General features: G+C 41.5%; 1 protein-coding gene across 3 annotated transcripts in view; it reads left to right on the forward strand.

Annotated features, from left to right (window-relative positions):
* The window catches only part of RASSF6 (Ras association domain family member 6), a 55,568-nt gene that overhangs the window by 32,525 nt on the left and 4,052 nt on the right, over window positions 1–18,991 (forward strand). For 2 of the 3 annotated variants that reach the window (XM_059668806.1, XM_059668816.1), the window contains exons 5-10: window positions 6,366–6,463; window positions 7,817–8,001; window positions 15,430–15,531; window positions 15,851–15,902; window positions 18,652–18,770; window positions 18,869–18,966. In XM_059668806.1, coding sequence (XP_059524789.1) covers window positions 6,366–6,463; window positions 7,817–8,001; window positions 15,430–15,531; window positions 15,851–15,902; window positions 18,652–18,770; window positions 18,869–18,966 — 654 coding nt within the window. The remainder of the gene's footprint in view (window positions 1–6,365; window positions 6,464–7,816; window positions 8,002–15,429; window positions 15,532–15,850; window positions 15,903–18,651; window positions 18,771–18,868; window positions 18,967–18,991) is intronic. The other variant, XM_059668825.1, reaches the window with a different exon arrangement.

Here is an 18,991-nt window from a genome sequence, read left to right on the forward strand (position 1 = left end):
TGATTTGCACCTTGCCGATCTTTCTCTAACATGATGCTCCAGCAAGTCTGAACATTTTTTATTCCCTTAACATAGCATACAGTTTCCTACTTCACTAACTCTCTGTGTGGAAGTCTACTTGCTTTTCCACACCTATTTTCAGACTCTTCTACTGATCCTTGTAGATTCAGGTCAGATAACACATTCCCTAGAAAGCCTTTTCTGACACCTCAGTCTGTACTAGATGCACTGACAACTTTTCTCTACCATTTCAGAGCATGCCACTGCTTACATTGTTATGCACCTACCTCCCCATCTTGCTTTGGGTTCCTCAAGCATAAGGAGCATATCTTATTCATCTCTGCTATCCCATTATGCAGCAGTCTGCTTGACACAAAGAAAGGACTCATTATAGTATCAAATGAAGCCCTCGGACGCCTAGTGGTTAAATTACCCCTGTTGTGAGAACTTTCTGTACATATACTACTTCTGACTAGTCTTCCACCCAAGCTAAGGATTGCCAATGGGCAAAGGGTCCAGGACTTATGGAAGAGTGGAAGGGAGACCACAAACGTAGGCAGCCTGATGAAGCCCTACATCCCTCACCTTCAGGTACTATGTGATTGATGGGGCTGATGATTCTAAATGAGTAGGAGCAGCATTGAAAAGGTGAAGTTACCCTTGGGCCCTGCATTTAGAAAACTGTACAAGATAGGAATTTGGTAAAATTAGCTATCATTCTTCAAATTACCTTAGGACTCATTGCCAAGTTCTCTGAGCAGCCAGCTCCGTTTGATGATTTCATTCATGAAAAGTTGATAAGTATGGGACATTATGGGAAGATGTAAGGGGATGCAGTACGGCATTGTATTGTCACATTAAGCCATCATTTTGAATATCCCAAGATATTTTTTAATGTCTCAATTTAAAGTACAAGGAACTTGTTCCTTTAAATCCTGAATTTTGGGATAAGTTTTAAGAGTCCAGGTAGAGAAGGCAATGATGATGCCTCTTCACTTACTGTGGCAGGTTATGAATGACTGTCCTCAGGATGCATTTTCATGGACTCCATTTTCACCTTTCAGTGTTTATCAGAGCATTCCTGTGAATCAAACAGGAATTATCTCTTTAATTTAAGATTGAGAAAGAATGCCCTAGAAAACTGCTTGATTTTTACTACAGTAATGAGAGCTATGGGAGAATGTCTGAGTCACACTTGCAATGTATCAGATATTTCTGGTGGGTGAGAATTATCAGAAAAAAAAAAACCCCACTCCTCTCTTTCACCCACACAAAGCAGGAATAGAATCAGTTGCAATTAATTAGCCAAGAATCTCTCTTGGGAACCAGCTGAACACTCAGCAGGAAGGTGCAGCATAATTCGGAAGGTCTGCCCCCTGGCCTGGGGTTTCCTAGTGGGCTGCAGAGCCACCTAAGGTTCTGCTCTTTGTTTCACTCCAATCCTAGACACACTCATTCATTTAAATACTGAGCTCAAATGAAATTGTGAAATGAAATGGACTGTTTCCTCACTCTGTGGAACTGCTCTACTGTTCCCTTCCCCATACTGGGTCTCTCCGGGCAGAGCTTACACCTCTGCAGTCACAGGATCACAGATTTGGTAGCTCCAGTGGATGGATGTGGAGTGAAAAAAGCAGTTGTGATCTCAGCTGCAGGAAGCACTGCCATCTTGCCTTTCGGTTCACCCTTTGAGAGAATCACCAGTTTGTTATGCTAGTTTGTTTTAATTACATTAGAAATGAGTCACACTGAGTCAGCTTAATGGGAGTGGTAGAAGCTTAAAATAAATCAGTTTGTTTGAGCTGTGACCACTTGTAATCCTTTATGGAATGAATTCTATAGAGAGAACTTTGATCTCATATCTGGTCCAAGTATTTTCTTTTGGAAATTTAAAAAAAGACGGCCTTATTATGCTTGTTTGTATCAGTTTTTCTTTCTGCTTTTCATATCTTTCCAAAGTCAGATATGACTCGGCACATTTTGGACAAGTCATTGTGGAATGAAATAAAGAGCAGAAACTGGACAGGTGTACATTTCAATAATATCAATAGTGGGGGGCGGCGTTTCTTACAATTTGGGTACAAAAGTGACATCTATTTGCCTATCAAATTTCCACCTCCTTTTTCTTTTGCAACTTACTAGAAAACCTACCCACAGTTTAAATTTGCTAATGGTATACATCCTGAAGCTTGGTCAGAGCAATGCAAACAGTCTCCTGCTTGGGCAAGTTAAACTATTGGATATTACATAAAGTTGTAGTCAGTTTTCTTTGGAAAACTCTGGGTAACTGCCCTCCAACTTGGTCATGTGCACAGTTGTATATGTTGATATTTCAAATTATACAAACCAGAGCTAAAATTGGTGTAGTCTCCTAAGATGGCAGGAAGGAAAGGGAGTTAAACACTGCTTATATTGAGCCATGTTTGTCTCCCTGTAGTAGTGTGACACCACTAAGCTATAAGAAACTGAGAATCGCGTCAAGTCTGCCAGGGTTCCCAAGAATGTATAGTACATTACTGGTCTTGCATTCTTGTGCTTTTCATCTCCCCCATATGAAATAGCATCAGGTTGCTTTGCCTTTTTAGTTTCTGTTTTTCTTCGGTAGTCTGTTTTTTTCAATTGCTACCCCTTTTTTATGATAATTATATCTTTCTCCTTTGTCTATTAATCTTCTATTGTGCAAAATGAATAATTTTATCTATCATAAGAATAGATTCTGAGTCAGGACCTGAATACTTCTCCTTTGAGTTAAAGTTATTACTTACAGTTTTTGGGCATTACACCATTTGTTTTGACTGACTATATGTTAGATAGTAGAGTTCACTGGAAAATTTGTCAACAAATATATCAGGATCCCCTTATTTCCTTCCTAGGCTATTGTGAGGCTGAAATGATATAAAAATTGTAAAAAGACTTCAAAATAATTCAAAGATCAAGGAAAAAAGAATCACATTTATTCATATTCACTAACACTAGTATTCTTTTTAAAACTTTTATTGAATTTAATGGAGTGATATTAGTTAATAAAATCATACAGGTTTCAGGTTTACACTACTAAACCTGTATATTGTACATCTGTATATTGTATTGTGTGTTTACCACCTAAAGTCTGATCTCCTCTGTCACCATTTATCTGCCTTTACCTTCTTACTACCTCCCCTCATTCCCCTTTCCCTCTGCTAATCACCATACTGTTTTCTGTATCTATGAGTCTGTTTCTACTGTTTGTTTCTTTATTTTGTTCATGAGATCCATATATAAGTAAAATCATATGGTATTTGTCTTTCTCCAACTGGCTTATGTCACTTAGCATAACACTCTCCATGTCCATCCATGTTGTCGCAAAAGGTAAAATTTTCTTCTTTTTTACAGCCAAGTAGTATTCCAGTGTGTAAATGTACCACAGCTTTTTTATCCATTCATTTACTGATGGGCACTTGGGCCATTTCCAAATCCTGGCTATTGTAAATAACACTGCAATCAACATAGGGGTACATATATTCTTTCAAATCAGTGTTTTGGGTTTCTTCGGATATATTCCCAGAAGTGGAATCACTGGGTCAAAAAGCAGTTCCTTTTTTTTTTTTTTTTTGGAAACTCCATACTGTTTTCCATAGTGGCTGCACCAATCTGTATTCTCACCAACAATGCATGAGGGTTCCCTTTTCTCTGCATCCTCGCTAGTACTTGCTGTTTGTTGATTTATTGGTGATAGCCATTCTGGCAGGTGAGAGATGATATCTTATTGTGGTCTTGATTTGCATTTCTTTGATAATTAGTGACATTGAGAATCTTGTCATATGTCTATTGGCCATCTGTATATACTCTTTGGAGAAGAATCTATTCAGGTCCTTTGCCCATTTTTTAATTGGATTGCTTGTTTTTTGGTGTTGAGTTTTATAAATTCCTTATAAATTTTGGATATTAACCCCTTTTCCGATGTATCATTGGTGAATATGTTCTCCCATTCAATGGGTTGTCTTCATTTTGTTGAGGGTTTCCTTTCTGTACAAAAACTTTTTAGTTTGATGCAGTCCCATTTGTTTATTTCTTTTTCTTTGCCTGAGGAGACATATCAGAAAAACTATTGCTAAGAGAGATGTCAGAGATTTGACTGCCTATGTTTGCTTCTAGTACTTTAATGGTTACAAATGTTGCATTTAAGTCTTTAATCCATTTTGAGTTAATTCTTGTTTATGGTGTAAGAAGGTGATCTAGTTTTATATTTCCAAGTGTATATGTTCAATTTTTCTAACACCATTTCTTGAATAGTCTGTCTTTATTCCATTGTATGTTATCGCCTTCTTTGCCAAATAATAGTTGCTCATAAAGGTGTGGGTTATTTTAGACTATCTATTCTGTCCCATGGATCTATATGTCTGTTTTTCTGCTGGTACCATGCTCTTTTGATTGCTATGGCTTTGTTATATAGTTTCATATGAGGTAGTTTGATTCTCCCAACTTTGTTCTTTTTCTCAAAATTGCTATTTGGGATCGTTTGAGGTTCCATGCAAATTTTGGGGATATTCGTTCTAGTTCTGTGACATACGCCATTGTTATCTTGATACGAATTGCATTGAATCTGTAGATTGCCTTAGGTAGTATGGACATTTTAATGATGTTGATTCTTCCTATCCATGGACACAGTATATGCATCCACTTCTTTGTATCATCTTCAATTTCTTTCTTCTGTGTCTTATAATTTTCCAAGTACAGGTCTTTCACATCCTTGGTTAAATTTATTCCAAGGTATTTTTATACAATTGCAAATAGGATTGTTTTCTTAGTTTCCCTTTCTGCTAGTTCATTATTAGTATATAAAAATTTAACTGATTTTTAGATATTTATTTTGTATCCTGCTACTTTGTTGGATTAATTTATCAGTTCTTGTAGTTTTTGATGGAATCTTTAGGATTCTCTCTATATAGTATCATGTCATCTTCATATAATGACAATTTTACTTCTTCCTTTCCAATTTGGATGCCTTTTCTTTCTTCCTCTTGCCCTATTGCCATGGCTAGGACTTCCAATACTATGTTGAATAAAAGTGATGACAGTAGATACCCCTGTCTTGTTCCTGATGTTAAGGGAAACACTGTAGTTTTTGCTCATTGAGTATGATGTTGGCTGTCATATATGGCCTTTATTATGTTGAGGTCTGATCCCTCTATTCTCACTTTGCTGAGTGTTTTTATAATAAATGGGCGCTGGGTTTTATCAAATGCTTTTTCTGCATCTATTGAATATGTGATTTTTATCCTTCACTTAATGTGGAGTATCACATTTATCAATTGTGGATACTAACCAATAATATTAATAAGCATTTTTTGTTGCAGCCAGAGTTAATCCCATAAATACCCTATGGTGAATATTTTTTGGTCATATGAAAACAGACATTATGAAAGAGATTTTAGTAAGAAGAAGACTGGTCCTATCACTAATAGTATCCATTAACCTAGTCCTAGAGAGATCTGGGGATAGCCTAGATCTCTAATGGTTCCTGGACCATCATGAAGTAGATACAGATAATGGTGATTATGATGAGGATGACAGTGAAGATGAGGACAATTATGATCATTTAACACATACTGAGTGCTTGGGCACTGTTTTAAGAATTTTACGCAAATTAACTCAATCTGCTCAACTATCTTATCCAGCTCATACTGATATCATCTCCATTTTATAAAAAAGACACAGAAAAGATAAGTAACTTTTCTAAGGACAGATAAACAAACTAAAGATGATTGTTGACCCACCTAGAAAAAAATAAGCAGTTGCCTAGTTTTATTTATTCTGGGCATTAGGATGCTTTGGAAATTGTTAGCATCCCATATAAACCATAATTTTCTAGAAAAGAAGTTCCCATATACTTTCCTCCTATGTAAATTGCATTGTTCATTGTAGTCAAGACCTAAACGATAGGCACCTTATTATTTTGGAACCACTTTACCTAACAATGCTTTGGAAAAAAACAAAACAGGAACTCAATGCAGGTTGACAGAATGAACACTTTTTGTATCTAAACTCTCTTGAGAGCATTATAAGATCACTGTATAACAACAGGTTATGTTGGTTTCTACCACTTCCATTTGCACATCCATTTTACAGAATCTATGTAACCTGTGTTTCAGTGCATTGAACTATTGTGTCAAGATATGTTCAAAATAAGTAAAGGAAGTATTTAAAACACATGCTGTCCACTCTGGTATAAATATTATTTTAATAATGTAAAATTGTTATAAATCAGGGTGATATATTTACCTATAGAGGCCCACAGTACTAATATAAATGCTGTAAGTCTGAAAACCCTCATGGACTCAATATGAATGGAATTGATGTCACTTATAAGATTTATTATTTTTCAGGGGAATGACACGCTGGGGAGAATTTGATGATCTTTATCATATTAGTGAACTGGACAGGACTGAGATTCCAGTGTCTGATGCAATGAATTCCCAGGAAGGTGAGTGTCAAACTGTTATTAATGAGGAGACTTTACAACATTAATCATAAATGCTTCTCTGAAGTCTAACATTTTACACACTACTACATAATAAACTCTTATTTTATGTTGTTTTTTTTTTTAAAGGCTTTTAGGAATACACCAACTTAAATCACTACAGTTCTGATATGATGTTTAAGAACATTACTTAGTTCTAGAAAAATATGATGGTTTTTAAAAATTACATCAAGTCACTTAGATTTATTAAATTAGGGAGAGCTAAAGGCTTAATTAAGTTCTCATAAAATGGTTCAATGTTTCCCCAAGGAGTAGGATTATTTATTATATTCCGTAGCTTTTTATGTTAGGCCATGCATCTCAGACTGAACTTCACATCATTTTAGAAGTTGACCATTTTAGTTAGTAGATATTTACATAACATTGCTTCTCAGAAAGAGGCAGATATACTGAGGTCACTATTTATATTTGATAGAGTTGTTTCAAGCATTTGTTTTAAAAAGAGAGAAATCTACTTGAACATCGAATGAGTTCATATCAGTTTGCCAAACCAATGGAAAATGCCAGCACCTATAAAAATGGCATCAGTAGTAACGACAATAATAATTTATGTGATAGTAATTACATTAACGGCTATCACTTACTGAGACTACTGAGTGTCAGGTTTGATATCTTATATCTTACAGAGATTTTGGTTTTTGTAATATATATAGAGATCCAAGAAGGAAGGTGACTGAGGCTGGGGGTGGGTTCATGTTTCTGGTGGTTATATTACCAAGCTGGCTTCAGACTGAACAAGGGTTCCTGTTGACATTACCTTCCTGAGTCTACCAACAACTTCCAGTGTTTGTTTATTTTTTCAAACCATTCTTAATTCAGCTTCCTCTGCTTTCATGTAACAAATCATATTCTATAGCAAACATGATGTCCTTCCAGGATTCCCTGATCCTTGTCTTATGGCCTCTTGACATCTTTTAGATAAGGATCTTTCCAATTAGCCCTTTGGAAAAAAATACTCATCTAAACCCAGGGGACTGTCAATATCTTGACGCCAAAAATATAATAAAAATCTCTTTGTATTTGAGGACCAGTGCTAGAGAAAGATGAAATATCTCATGCCTATTTCATGATGCTCTAATTACAACAGAAAATTATTTAAAATCTCAAGGTAAAATAGAACACAAGTGCTGCCAGCAGACCTTATTCTTACACAAGAGCATTGCTATTCCCTCACTGTTTAAAAGCGTTAGGGTCCATTGCTTAGTCACACTTTACTAAATATATACACAAATCCACTCAAGATGCAAAGAGGTGGGCGGCTAAATGATATGTGCCTATCATCTTTATTCTTCCCAGATTATTTATCTTATCACAGCAGCACTCTGAAGCCTCATGCAGATGCAGAGCCAGAATCTCCATTGCTCTATAGAACCATGAGTGAAGCAACCCTGGTGAGAAAAAGGATGAAGCCTCCAATGATGGACAGAACAGACAGACAGAAACATAGAGCCTCTATTAACGGACACTTTTATAACCATGAAGTGAGTTATAATTCTATTGGTGTCATTTAAAAGAGTGTTGTCTATTATGCTAATAATAACATGCAATTATCTTACAATTAAAATAGTAACATCAATAGTAGTAGTATATCTAATGAGAGGCCCAATGCATGAAATTCGTGCAAGAGGAGGCCCTCATAGCCCCAGCTGCCTCTGCCTTTGCAGCCCCAGCTTCGTCTGGGAGGTCATCCAGACGGTTGTTCTGTTGTAAGGCTGATCGGTCGATTTGCATGTTATGCTTTTATTTTTATAGGCTAGAGACCCGGTGCACAAAAATTTGTACACTCGGGGGAGAGAGGAGGGGGAGTCCCTCAGCCCGGCCTGTGCATTGTCGCAGTCTGGGACCCCTTGGGAGAGAACAACCTACTGGCTTAGGCCTGCTCCCAGGTGGCAGAGGGCAGGCCCAATCCCTAGGTGCAGCCCCTGATCGGGCTCAGAGCAGGGCCGATTGGGGAGTTGGGGTGCCTTCCCCTGTCATGCACAGAGCAGGGCAGATTGGGAGGTTGTGATGCCACCCTCAGTCACGCTCAGGGTAGGGCAGATTGGGGAGTTGGGGCACCGCCCCCTGTCACACTCAAGGCAGGGTCGATGGGGAGGTTGCGGCAGCACCCCCTATCACGCACAGAGCAGGACCCATCAGGGGGGTTGGGGCTCCATACCCTGCCACGCACAGAGCAGGGTCAATCAGGGGGTTGGGGAGCTCCCCCCTGTCATGCACAGAGCAGGGCCCATCAGGGGGTTGAGGAGCTCCCCCTGTCACTCACAGAGTAGGGCCGATAGGGGAGTTGGAGCGCCGCCCCCTGTCACACTCAGGGCAGGGTGGATCAGGGGGTTGGGGCGCTGCCCTCTATCACCCACAGAGCAAGGCTGATCAGGGGGTTGGGATGCCGCCACTGTCACACTCAGGGCAGGGCCTATGGGGAGGTTATGGCTCTACCCCATCACACACAGAGCAGGGCCCATGGTGGGGGGGGGGCGGGTTCGGGCGCTGCCCTCTATCACCCACAGAGCAGGGCCGATCAGGTAGTTGGGGCGCCGCCACTGTCACACTCAGGGCAGGGCCGATGGGGAGGTTATGGCTCTACCCCATCACACACAGAGTAGGGCCCGTGGGGGGGGGGGGGGGGTTTGGGCGCCGCACCCTGTCACACACAGAGCCACAGGGCGATCAGGGAGTTGGGGAGCTCCCCCCTATCAGGCACAGAGCAGGGCTGATCAGGGGGTTGGAGCGCCTTCCCCTGTCACGTACAGAGCAGGGTGGATAGGGAGGTTGTGGCCCGGCCCCTGTCACACACAGAGCCACAGGGCCATCAGGGGGTTTGGGCGCTGCCCCCTGTCACGCTGATCCCGGTGCCGGGAGGCCTCTCAGCTCTGCTGATCCCGGTGCCTGGAGGCCTCTTGGCTCCGCTGATCCCAGTGCTGGGAAGCATATTACCCTTTTACTATATAGGATAGAGGCCTGGTGCATGGGTGGGGCTGGCTGGTTTGTTCTGAAGGGTGTCCTGGATCAGGGTGGGGGTCCCCACTGGGGTGCCTGGCCAGCCTGGGTGAGGGGATGATGGCTGTTTGCAGCTGGTCACACCCCCTTCAGGGTGGGGGTCCCCACTGGGGTGCCTGGCCAGTCTGGGTGAGGGGCTGAGGGCTGTTTTCAGGCTGGGACTGAAGCTCCCAACCGCTCCTTTTTTTCTTTTTTTTTTTATTCTGGGCCAGCTTCAGCTCTGAGGCTCCAGCTCTTAGGCCTCCGCTCCTGAAAGCAGGTATCTGGTTTGTTTAGGTTCTATAATCTAAACAATGTATAACTCCAGCTCTGAGATCCCAGGTTCGCTGAAAGCAGGTTTCTGAGGTTTTGTTTAGCTTCTATATTTGTTACAATGTTTCTTAAACTGCAAGCTCAGAGGCCAGCAAGGCAGGTGGGGAATGTTGGAGTCCTCCGTCACTGAAGCAAGCAAGCCTCATGTTAGTTTCAAGCTGCCTGGCTGTCGGCCGCCATCTTGGCTGGCAGTTAATTTGCATATCTTGCTGATTAGCCAATGGGAAGGGTAGCGGTCATACGCCAATTACCATCTTTCTCTTTTATTAGATAGGACTAGAGGCCCGGTGCACGAAATTAGTGCACGGGTGGGTAGTGGGGAGGTCCTCTCAGCCCAGCCTGCCCCCTCTCCAATCCGGAAACCCTTGGGGGATGTCCAACTGCCTGAGGATCGGGCCTAAACCGGCAGTTGGACATCCCTGTCACAATCCAGGACCCCTGGCTCCTAACTCCTCTCCTGCCTGCCTGCTGATCACCCCTACAGGCCCCCCTGCAAGCCTGATCAGCCCTAACCACCTCTGTCTGCCAGCCTAGTTACCCCCAACTGCCCCCCCTTGTCAGCCTGGTTGCCCCCAAATGCCCCCCTCTGCTGGACTAGTCACCCCTTACTGCCCCCCTGCTGGCCTGTTCGCCTCCAACAGCCCCCCTCTTCCAGCCTGGTCACCCCTTACTGCCCCCCCTACAGGCCTGGTCACCCCCAAGTTCCCCCCCTGCCAGCCTGGTCACCCCTCACTGCCCCCCTCTACCGGTCTGGTGGCTCCTCTGCCCCCCTCTGCCAGCGTGGTTGCCCCAACTGTCCCCCACTCCCCCGCTGGCCTTGTCGCCCCTCACTGTCTCCCTCTGCTGGCCTGGTCGCCCCTCACTGCCCTCCTGTCGGACTAGTCACCCACACAGCCTGCTATTCGGTTGTTTGGTCGCCCCTCACTAACTCCCCTGCTGGCCTGGTCGCCCCATGCAGCCTGGTGCTCAGTCATTTGGTCATCCCTAACTAACCCCCCCAATGGCCTGGTCACCCTATGCAGCCTGCTGCTCAGTTGTTTGGTCATCCCTCACTAACCCCCTGCCAACCTGGTAGCCTCATGCAGCCTGTCGGTCTTCCGTTCGGTCGTCTGTTCTGTTGCAATGGCCCCTGGCTCTTTATATATAGAGATATTTATTAGGAACTCTGTGTGTTATGTATTAGGTTAACTATTTAAATTGATTTTTGATGAATTATCTCATTAATAAACTGCAAAAATGCTATGAAATAGGTACCATTATTTTCACTACTTTACATACAAGTTAATTGAGGTTCACAGAGGTTAAGCAACTTGTCTTAGGTCACACTGCTTTTAATAGTTACTTTGAACTTGGACCCATTTTTCATGTTCCCTTCCAGGCCTATAGAAATACATGTCATTTTCTATATAAGTATAGCTGTAGTTTCGATATAATTTGTATTCTGAGTTTTCATTTGATGTGTGTTAAATTTGCATGTGCTTTTTCATGCTATTTGTAAGACATCTCACTTATCAGTAACTTAGGGTAGAAAATGTATTAGTTTTCTAAAACAAATATTTTTCATGTCATGTATTTTAGCAATCATTCATCCATTCATTGAATAAATACTTCAAAAGCACTTACTCTGTGTCAGGTACCACTCTAAGCTCTTTAATATAAAATACTAGAGGCCCAGGGCATGAAAATTCATGCACTGGAGGGGGGTCCCTCAGCACAGCCTGCTCCCTCTCACAGTCCGGGAGCCCTTGGGGCGGGAGGCGACCCGGCGATCAGGGGAAGGTGACGCCCCCATCACACCACTGCTGCTTCCACAGCCGGCAGCGCAAGCCTCAGCCGGCCCTGGTTAACTGAGCCTCGAGCGGCCCTGGGCAGCTGGACAGATGCCATCTGAGGCTTGCCTGTGCCTTGAGCCAGCCCTAAGCTTCTGGGCAGCCACCATCCGAGGCTTGCCTGCGCCTTGGGCCAGCCTGGGCAGCTGGGCAGCCACCATCTGAGGCTTGCCTGCGCTTCAGTCGGGCCCTGAACAGCTGGGGGGCTGAGGGGATTTGGGGACTCCAGAGGCAGAAGCCCGGCCTTGCCGATTGCCTGCCGCCCCAGCAGGGCTAAGGGGACTGGGCACCACCATCTTGTGGTTGTGGGCGCCGCCATCTTTGAGGGCGTGGCAATCAATTAGCATATTCCCTCCTTATTGGCTGTGGGCACTACCACCTTTGATCGTGGGGTAGTCAATTAGCATATTCCCTCCTTATTGGCTGTGGGTGCCACCATCTTTGCAATGGTGTGAGGGTCAATTAGCATATTCTCTCTTTATTAGATAGGATTAACTCATTTACCTTAAACTTTTTCCTGTAGGGCTTTCTATCTTAGTCCTTATTCTTTCATCCTTGTGAGGGTATTAGTATTGTGCCTTTGGAGACTGGGGGAACAAACCTCTCTTCTGAATGCTTTGTTTAAATTAGACTTTATCAATATATTTTTATTGATTTCAGAGAGGAAGGGAGAGGGAGAGAGAGAAACATGAATGATGAGAGAGAATCATGGATCGGCCCTCTCCTGCATGCCCCCTAGTGGGGATCGAGCCTGCAACCCAGGCATGTGCCCTTGACCAGAATCAGAATCGAACCCAGGACTCTTCAGTCCACAGGCTGATGCTCTATCCACTGAGCAAAACCAGCCAGGGCTGATAATGTCTTTAAATGTGTTTTTATACCATGAAACCTCTTAGTAATGCCAGTATTGTTAGGCTGTGGATAACACCCATATTAGATGCTTACATTGTGATATTTGTGACTCATTCATACCTTACAATGTCCACAAACATTGAATTTTCTCCATACTTAACAAAAATTTATCCCAAATGTCCTCCATGTATATACTTTGATGTTTATTTACTGAATCTCTCAGTATAGGACTCATCTATCTAAGATTCCATTAAACCACCCCAAAATCCATTCATGTCCATGTCTGCTGAACACACCCCATTTCTACTGTCTTAGAACACTTTGAGACTGCACACATAAATGAGATATATGGAAATAAACCTTTACTTAATGTTCCTTTTTATTTTAAAATATACACTTAATCACATTTTTCTTACATTCTGCTACTTAATGAGTGAGAACCTTTTTTTGTTTTTTATGCTGTGGAACACATGGAGTCATATTTCCTTTGAGGTCATAAGTTATACATATACTACCTACCAACTACCTACCTTGTGAGTCTCTATTCACTATTGTTTTATGGTTGTTTTTGTTACTACTGTTGTTTTATTTTTATTTTTTTCTCTTTGCAATTCAGTTTGGGAAGTTCCTTTTGACCTAGCTTTAAGTTTATTGATTCTTTCCTCAGCTGTATTGAGTCTACTAATGAATTCATCAAAGACAGTCTGCACTTATAATACAGTGTTTTTTATTTCTAGCATTTTGTTTAGATTCTTTCTTAGAGTTTTCACTTTTTTATTCCATTACCCACTTGATCTTGCATGTTGTCTGCTTTGGTCATCAGAACTCTTAACATATTAATTATAGTTATTTAAAATTCACTGTCTGATAATCCCAACATCTGTATTATAGCTAAGCTTGATTATGATCTTCCTTTGTCTCTAAAGACTGTGGTTTTGGCTTGACTTTTAACTTTTTTTAAAAGCCAAACATGTACCAGGTAAAAGAAACTGAGGTAAGTGGGCTTTTCATGTGAAGATGTATGATAATTGAAGTTAGGTTCTGTTTAAGGTTTTCTGTAGATATAGTTTCTGGAGGCTTCAAATTCTTCTGTTTTTTTTGTTTTGTTTTGTTTTGTTTTTTTTGTGTTTTTTTTTTTGTCTCCCTAGTGACTTTTGGTTTCTCTACATACTTGTCCTTAGAGGAAAATCTTTGTCTTGCTCCTCTTTCTACTGTAATCCATTGATATTATTCTTATTCTGAAGTCCTGTTTGAGTTGTTTTCTCTACTCACTATTCTTTTTTAAATTTTGAACACATATTTATATCATAATAAAGTTAATTTTGTCTATCTATAGTTGACATAAGAATTAAATTTGTATAAAGGGCTTAGAATAGATCTTGGCACATAGTTACAACTATGCTAAATTAATAATTGTTTGATTGGAAAAAATAAAATAAAGAAAAACATTTACTTGAGAATTCTATGTCATTCTTTGGAATTATACCATTACTTTCATGAATTATATATTTTACCTCAGAAACACTCATTTGCTTATATATTGACTTACCTAAACAGATAAATCAGCCCTCGCCTAAGCACCAACACGTCTTAATCCCTGTGTACATACGTAACCATGCAATATGTGTAAGTTAGGGAAATCCTAGCTACACAAATATTGGTCAGCATTTTCCAAAGTATATGCCATTGGCTATTAATAGGTATACTTAAAAAGGATATTATTTATAAGAATAATGATTAAACTGAGAGTGAAAAATTCATGGTTATATGTTTACTAGAGGCCCAGCACACGAAATTCATGCATGGGTACAGTCCCTAGGCCTGGCCTGCGATCAGGGTCATCTTCCCTGGGTGTTGGCAGCTCCCCAGCCCCCCCCCCCCCACCTACCCTCTGGTTGCCCATTCGCCACGGGGCTCTCACAGCCTGCTGGTGGAAGGGAGGGACCAAGGGTTGGCCGTTCCCACCTGCTTGCTGGCTCCGTCCCTCAATGATGGTCACCCTGTGTTGGGGGGTGACCAGCGGGGATGAGGCCTTGGCCTGGCACCACCTATGTCTGCCGCCACCCACCCCTGGTTCCCTGTTCCCCATCCAGTGATCAGAGCCTGCTGGCCAGGGGAAGGGACCAAAAAGTTGGCTGGCAGGCCCGGGGCCTGTGGTTTGGGGGAAGTTCCTGCATTAAGCGTCTGCCCTCTGGTGGTCAGTGTGCATCATAGCGACTGGTCGTTCCACCGTTTGGTAAATTTGCATATTACCCTTTTAATATATAGCATTTTAACATTTTTATGGTGTATTACTAACCCATAAGAGGAATGTTGAAGACTTCTCTGACCACAGAAACCTTTTACCAAGTATCATCTAGAAGGCAGACTCTTGAATAGAGCAATTTATGGGAAATATTGTTCTAGATTTTCAATTGGTAGCACTTTTACTCCAAACCTTAGTTGAGATATACGCTGAACCATATAAAATTGCCAACATTGGATCATTTCTGACCAACCAAAAAGAAGTGATTTTATAAGGTTCAAACTGAAAACAATTTAGAACAATTATTTCTAATGAGAAGGAAGATGCAGCATGTGTTTAAAAAAGTCTATTCATGTTAATCTTTATTTGTTTTTATAATAGTTAACTTATTTTGAAATCTTAAATTATACTAAAGAATGGTGTAATTATCTAGTGAAAATACTTTGAACATGCTCAAATAATGTTTACCTAAGTTACTCTAGAAACAATATAAGGTTGCTTAAAAGGAGACATAATATTCAACAACAACAAAGGAAGCAAAAACAAGAAAACAAGCTTTTTATAATGGTGACCTTGGATTTTTTTTCCTTGCCCAAAGAAGGACAGTTTCAAAATATTGACTGCTATTACTTTGATGTAATTTTAAAGACTTATATGACTTTTTTTTTTTTTAGACATCAATTTTCACTCCAGCCTTTGAGTCAGAAACTAAGGTCAGAATAAACAGTAACATGAACACTGAAGAGGTAATAAAGCAACTTCTTAAAAAATTTAAGGTAATTTTTATCACTAAACTGTGGTATAAATATCTTGTATATAATTTAACTATAGACACATTAATGCTTTTGTCTGAAAAAGACCTATGAACATGCAAATCTAAAATCAATGTTCAGTTCTGAGGAATTCTTTCCTATGTGTGATACCTTTTATTAATTGTGCCCTGAGAAATTATGTTATTCCCAGGGAACAGAGAAGGTTTTATGCTTAAAAATGAAAAATGAAAGTGAGGACATGGGTACATAATTTGGGTCTGATTGGCTTAGAAAACATCATATGGCAACAAATAATTCATGTCTATTTTTTTTCCACTTTCAGATTGAAAACAGTGCCCAGGATTTTGCACTTTACATTATTTTTGCAACAGGAGGTAAAAAAGCTTGATCACCCTTTTTACATGTCTGCTGTGATACAGTTTTCTGCCCATAGGGAAGGCAGGAGAGAAGTTTACTCCATTTGTGGAAGAATTGGAGAAAAGAAAGAAAGGAGGGGAGGGTGTTTTAGAGGAACCAAAGATAAGGTATCCTGGAAGAGTTTATAATACAAAGAAGTTTGTTTGTTGTCCAAACATTCAATTATCTGAATGGTGATCAGAGCCCTTGAGAATCCATAAAGTTTCCCAGGAACTGTATCAGGAACTATTAAGCATTTAAGTCATCGTTTCTCTCTATACTCGTTTTTTTGTTTTGTTTTGTTTTGTTTTGGTTTTTCCTTCCCACTGGAGCTCTTACTGGAGTCATCATTACAGATCATTTTTCTCTGATCTTGCTTTTATCTCTTTCTTAGCAGAATGCCTGACACATTGTAGGAGTGTTACTCTTCCTCAGTAGAGAAACATATTCGGAACTTGGTGGTAGGGGGTAAAATGTTAGAACCAGGGCATTGGGAAGGTGCTATGCATGGAATGCTAGGAGCAGCGAGTGAGAAATTAGAGAAAACCCAAGGTGATACTCAAATTTTTGAAAACCTCAAAATTGAAAAAATTGAAATGTTGTATCCCAGGTTATAATTTAGGTGTCAGAATGTCTAAGCCAGAAATAAGTAAAATAACACATTTTGATGTCAGAATAACTATAAGAAAATTAAAGCTGGCTCTCAAACATATTAAAAAATTAAAAGCTTAAATATAAGAAATATATAGCTATAAATTTTTAAAAATTCTAAGGATATATATACTAGAGGCCCGGTGCACAAAAATTTGTGCACTTGGGGGGGGGTCCCTCAGCCCGGCCTATGCCCTCTCACAATCTGGGACCCCTTGGGGGATGTCCACCTGCTGGCTTAAGCCTGCTCCCCGGCGGGGGGCGGGGGGGGATCGGGCCTAAGCTGGCAGTCAGACATCCCTCTGGAAGCCTGGGAGCCCTCAGGGGATGTCCACTTGCCAGCAGGGAGCAGGCCTAAGCTGCAGTCAGACATCCTTAGTGCTGCTGAGGAGGCGGGAGAGGTTCCTGCCACCACCGCTGTGCTGGCAGCCATCAGCCTGGCTTGTGGCTGAGCAGAGCTCCCCCTGTGGAAGCGCACTGACCACCCGCGGGAAGCTCCTGCATTGAGCATCTGCCCCTGGTGGTCAGTGTGTGTCATAGTGACCAGTCAATTCCCAGTCATCCTGCTGTTAGGATCAATTTGCATATTACCCTTTTATTATATAGGATAGAGGCCTGGTGCAAGGGTGGGGGTCAGCTGGTTTGCCCTGAAGGGTGTCTCAGATCAGGGTGGGGGTCCCCACTGGGGTGCCTCGCCAGCCTGGGTGAGGGGCTGATGGTCGTTTTAAGGCTGACCATGCCCTCCATTGACCCAAGCTCCCAGCCTCTCCTTTTTTTTTTCTTTTTTCTGGGATTTATTTATCTTCTATAATTGAAAATTTGTAGCCTTGAGCTTCCTTCATCGCCAGGGGCAACCCAAGCCTCCTGCTCGCCACCATCTTAGTTGGGTTAATTTGCATACTTGCTCCTGATTGGCTTGTGGGCGTGGCTTGAGCATAGTGGAGGGATGGTTAATTTGCATGTTTCTCTTTTATTATATATACTAGAGGCTCGGTGCACAAAAATTTGTGCCCCTGGGGGGGAGGGGGGGTCCCTCAGCCCGGCCTGTGCCCTCTCACAGTTTGGGACCCCTCAGGAGATAACGACCTGCTGGCTTACACCTGCTCCTGGGTGGCAGAGGACAGGCCCAATCCCTAGGTGCAGCCCCTGGTCGGGCTCAGAGCAGGGCTGATTGGGGAGTTGGGGTGCCGCCCCGTCATGCACATGACTATAATTGTATATATTTGAAGTCTACAACATGATGATTTGATACTTATATACATTATGGAATGATCACCAATTTCAAGGTAATTAACACACCCATCACTTCATATAAACTATGTTTTGTGTATGTTAAGAATACTTCATATCTACTCTCAGCAACTTCCAAGTGCACAATACCATATTATTAACTACTAGAGGACTGGTGCACAAAATTCGTGCACTTGGGGGGGATCCCTCAGCCTGGACTACACCTTCTCACAGTCCGGGAGCCTCGGGGGATGTACCACTGATGGCTTATCTCATTATCATGCCTGAATGGACGAAGCCCACAGATGAATGAAATAATAAAAATACCCCAATATAAAAATATTCTGAATATATTTTTAAAGAACAGCCAAGGATTGGATGTGGAGTAAGTGAGAAAAGGAGAATTGAAGATAATTACAAAGTACTGGATCTGAATAACTAGAAAGATGGTTTTCTGTTCAACCAAATAGGGAAGAATCAATAAACATTTGTTGAATATATGAATGAGTGAATGAATGAATGAAAAATTATAATGAATTTTTGCAGTGTGTTGCTTGACAAAAGTCATAAATGGATCTGGAGATTTTTCTGAACTTCCTAACCAAAGGCAAGATTGAATTCTCTGAGTCAAACTCTGAGGAATAACAGGAGAAAGGAGTCCACTTTTAGTTTATTTCAAAGTTTTAATTTCAATGTAACTCTTTTGAGTGAGTGCCTCCTATTATACACGGATTTTTTTAGGTCTTCTTTCAAAGCGAGCTAAAGAAAGAAAATGAATAGCCAAATTACCTTCTTTTTCCCTAGTATGGACTCTTGACTACAGTTGGCTCTTGTTTTCCTTTGCAGAAAGGAGACGGCTAAAGAAGACAGACATCCCACTACTGCACAGGCTCCTGCAGGGACCCTCCAAAAAGAACGCTCGCATTTTCCTCATGGATAAAGATGCAGAAGAAATTAGCAGTGATGTATGAGTACCACCACCCTGAGTCTGCCTTTGCCCCCTCCTGACTGGGCACCTCTCACATAAATATTCTGCTTTCCTTTTTGTGTGTTTTATTTTCAGGTGGCTCAGTACATTAACTTTCATTTTTCTCTCCTGGAATCCATCCTCCAGAGATTAAATGAAGAAGAGAAAAGAGAGATTCAAAGAATAATAACAAAGTAAGTCAAGAGCATGTATGCTGGG

This window comes from Myotis daubentonii, chromosome 1 (assembly GCF_963259705.1).
Source record: "Myotis daubentonii chromosome 1, mMyoDau2.1, whole genome shotgun sequence".
NCBI classification, from domain to species: domain Eukaryota; kingdom Metazoa; phylum Chordata; class Mammalia; order Chiroptera; family Vespertilionidae; genus Myotis; species Myotis daubentonii.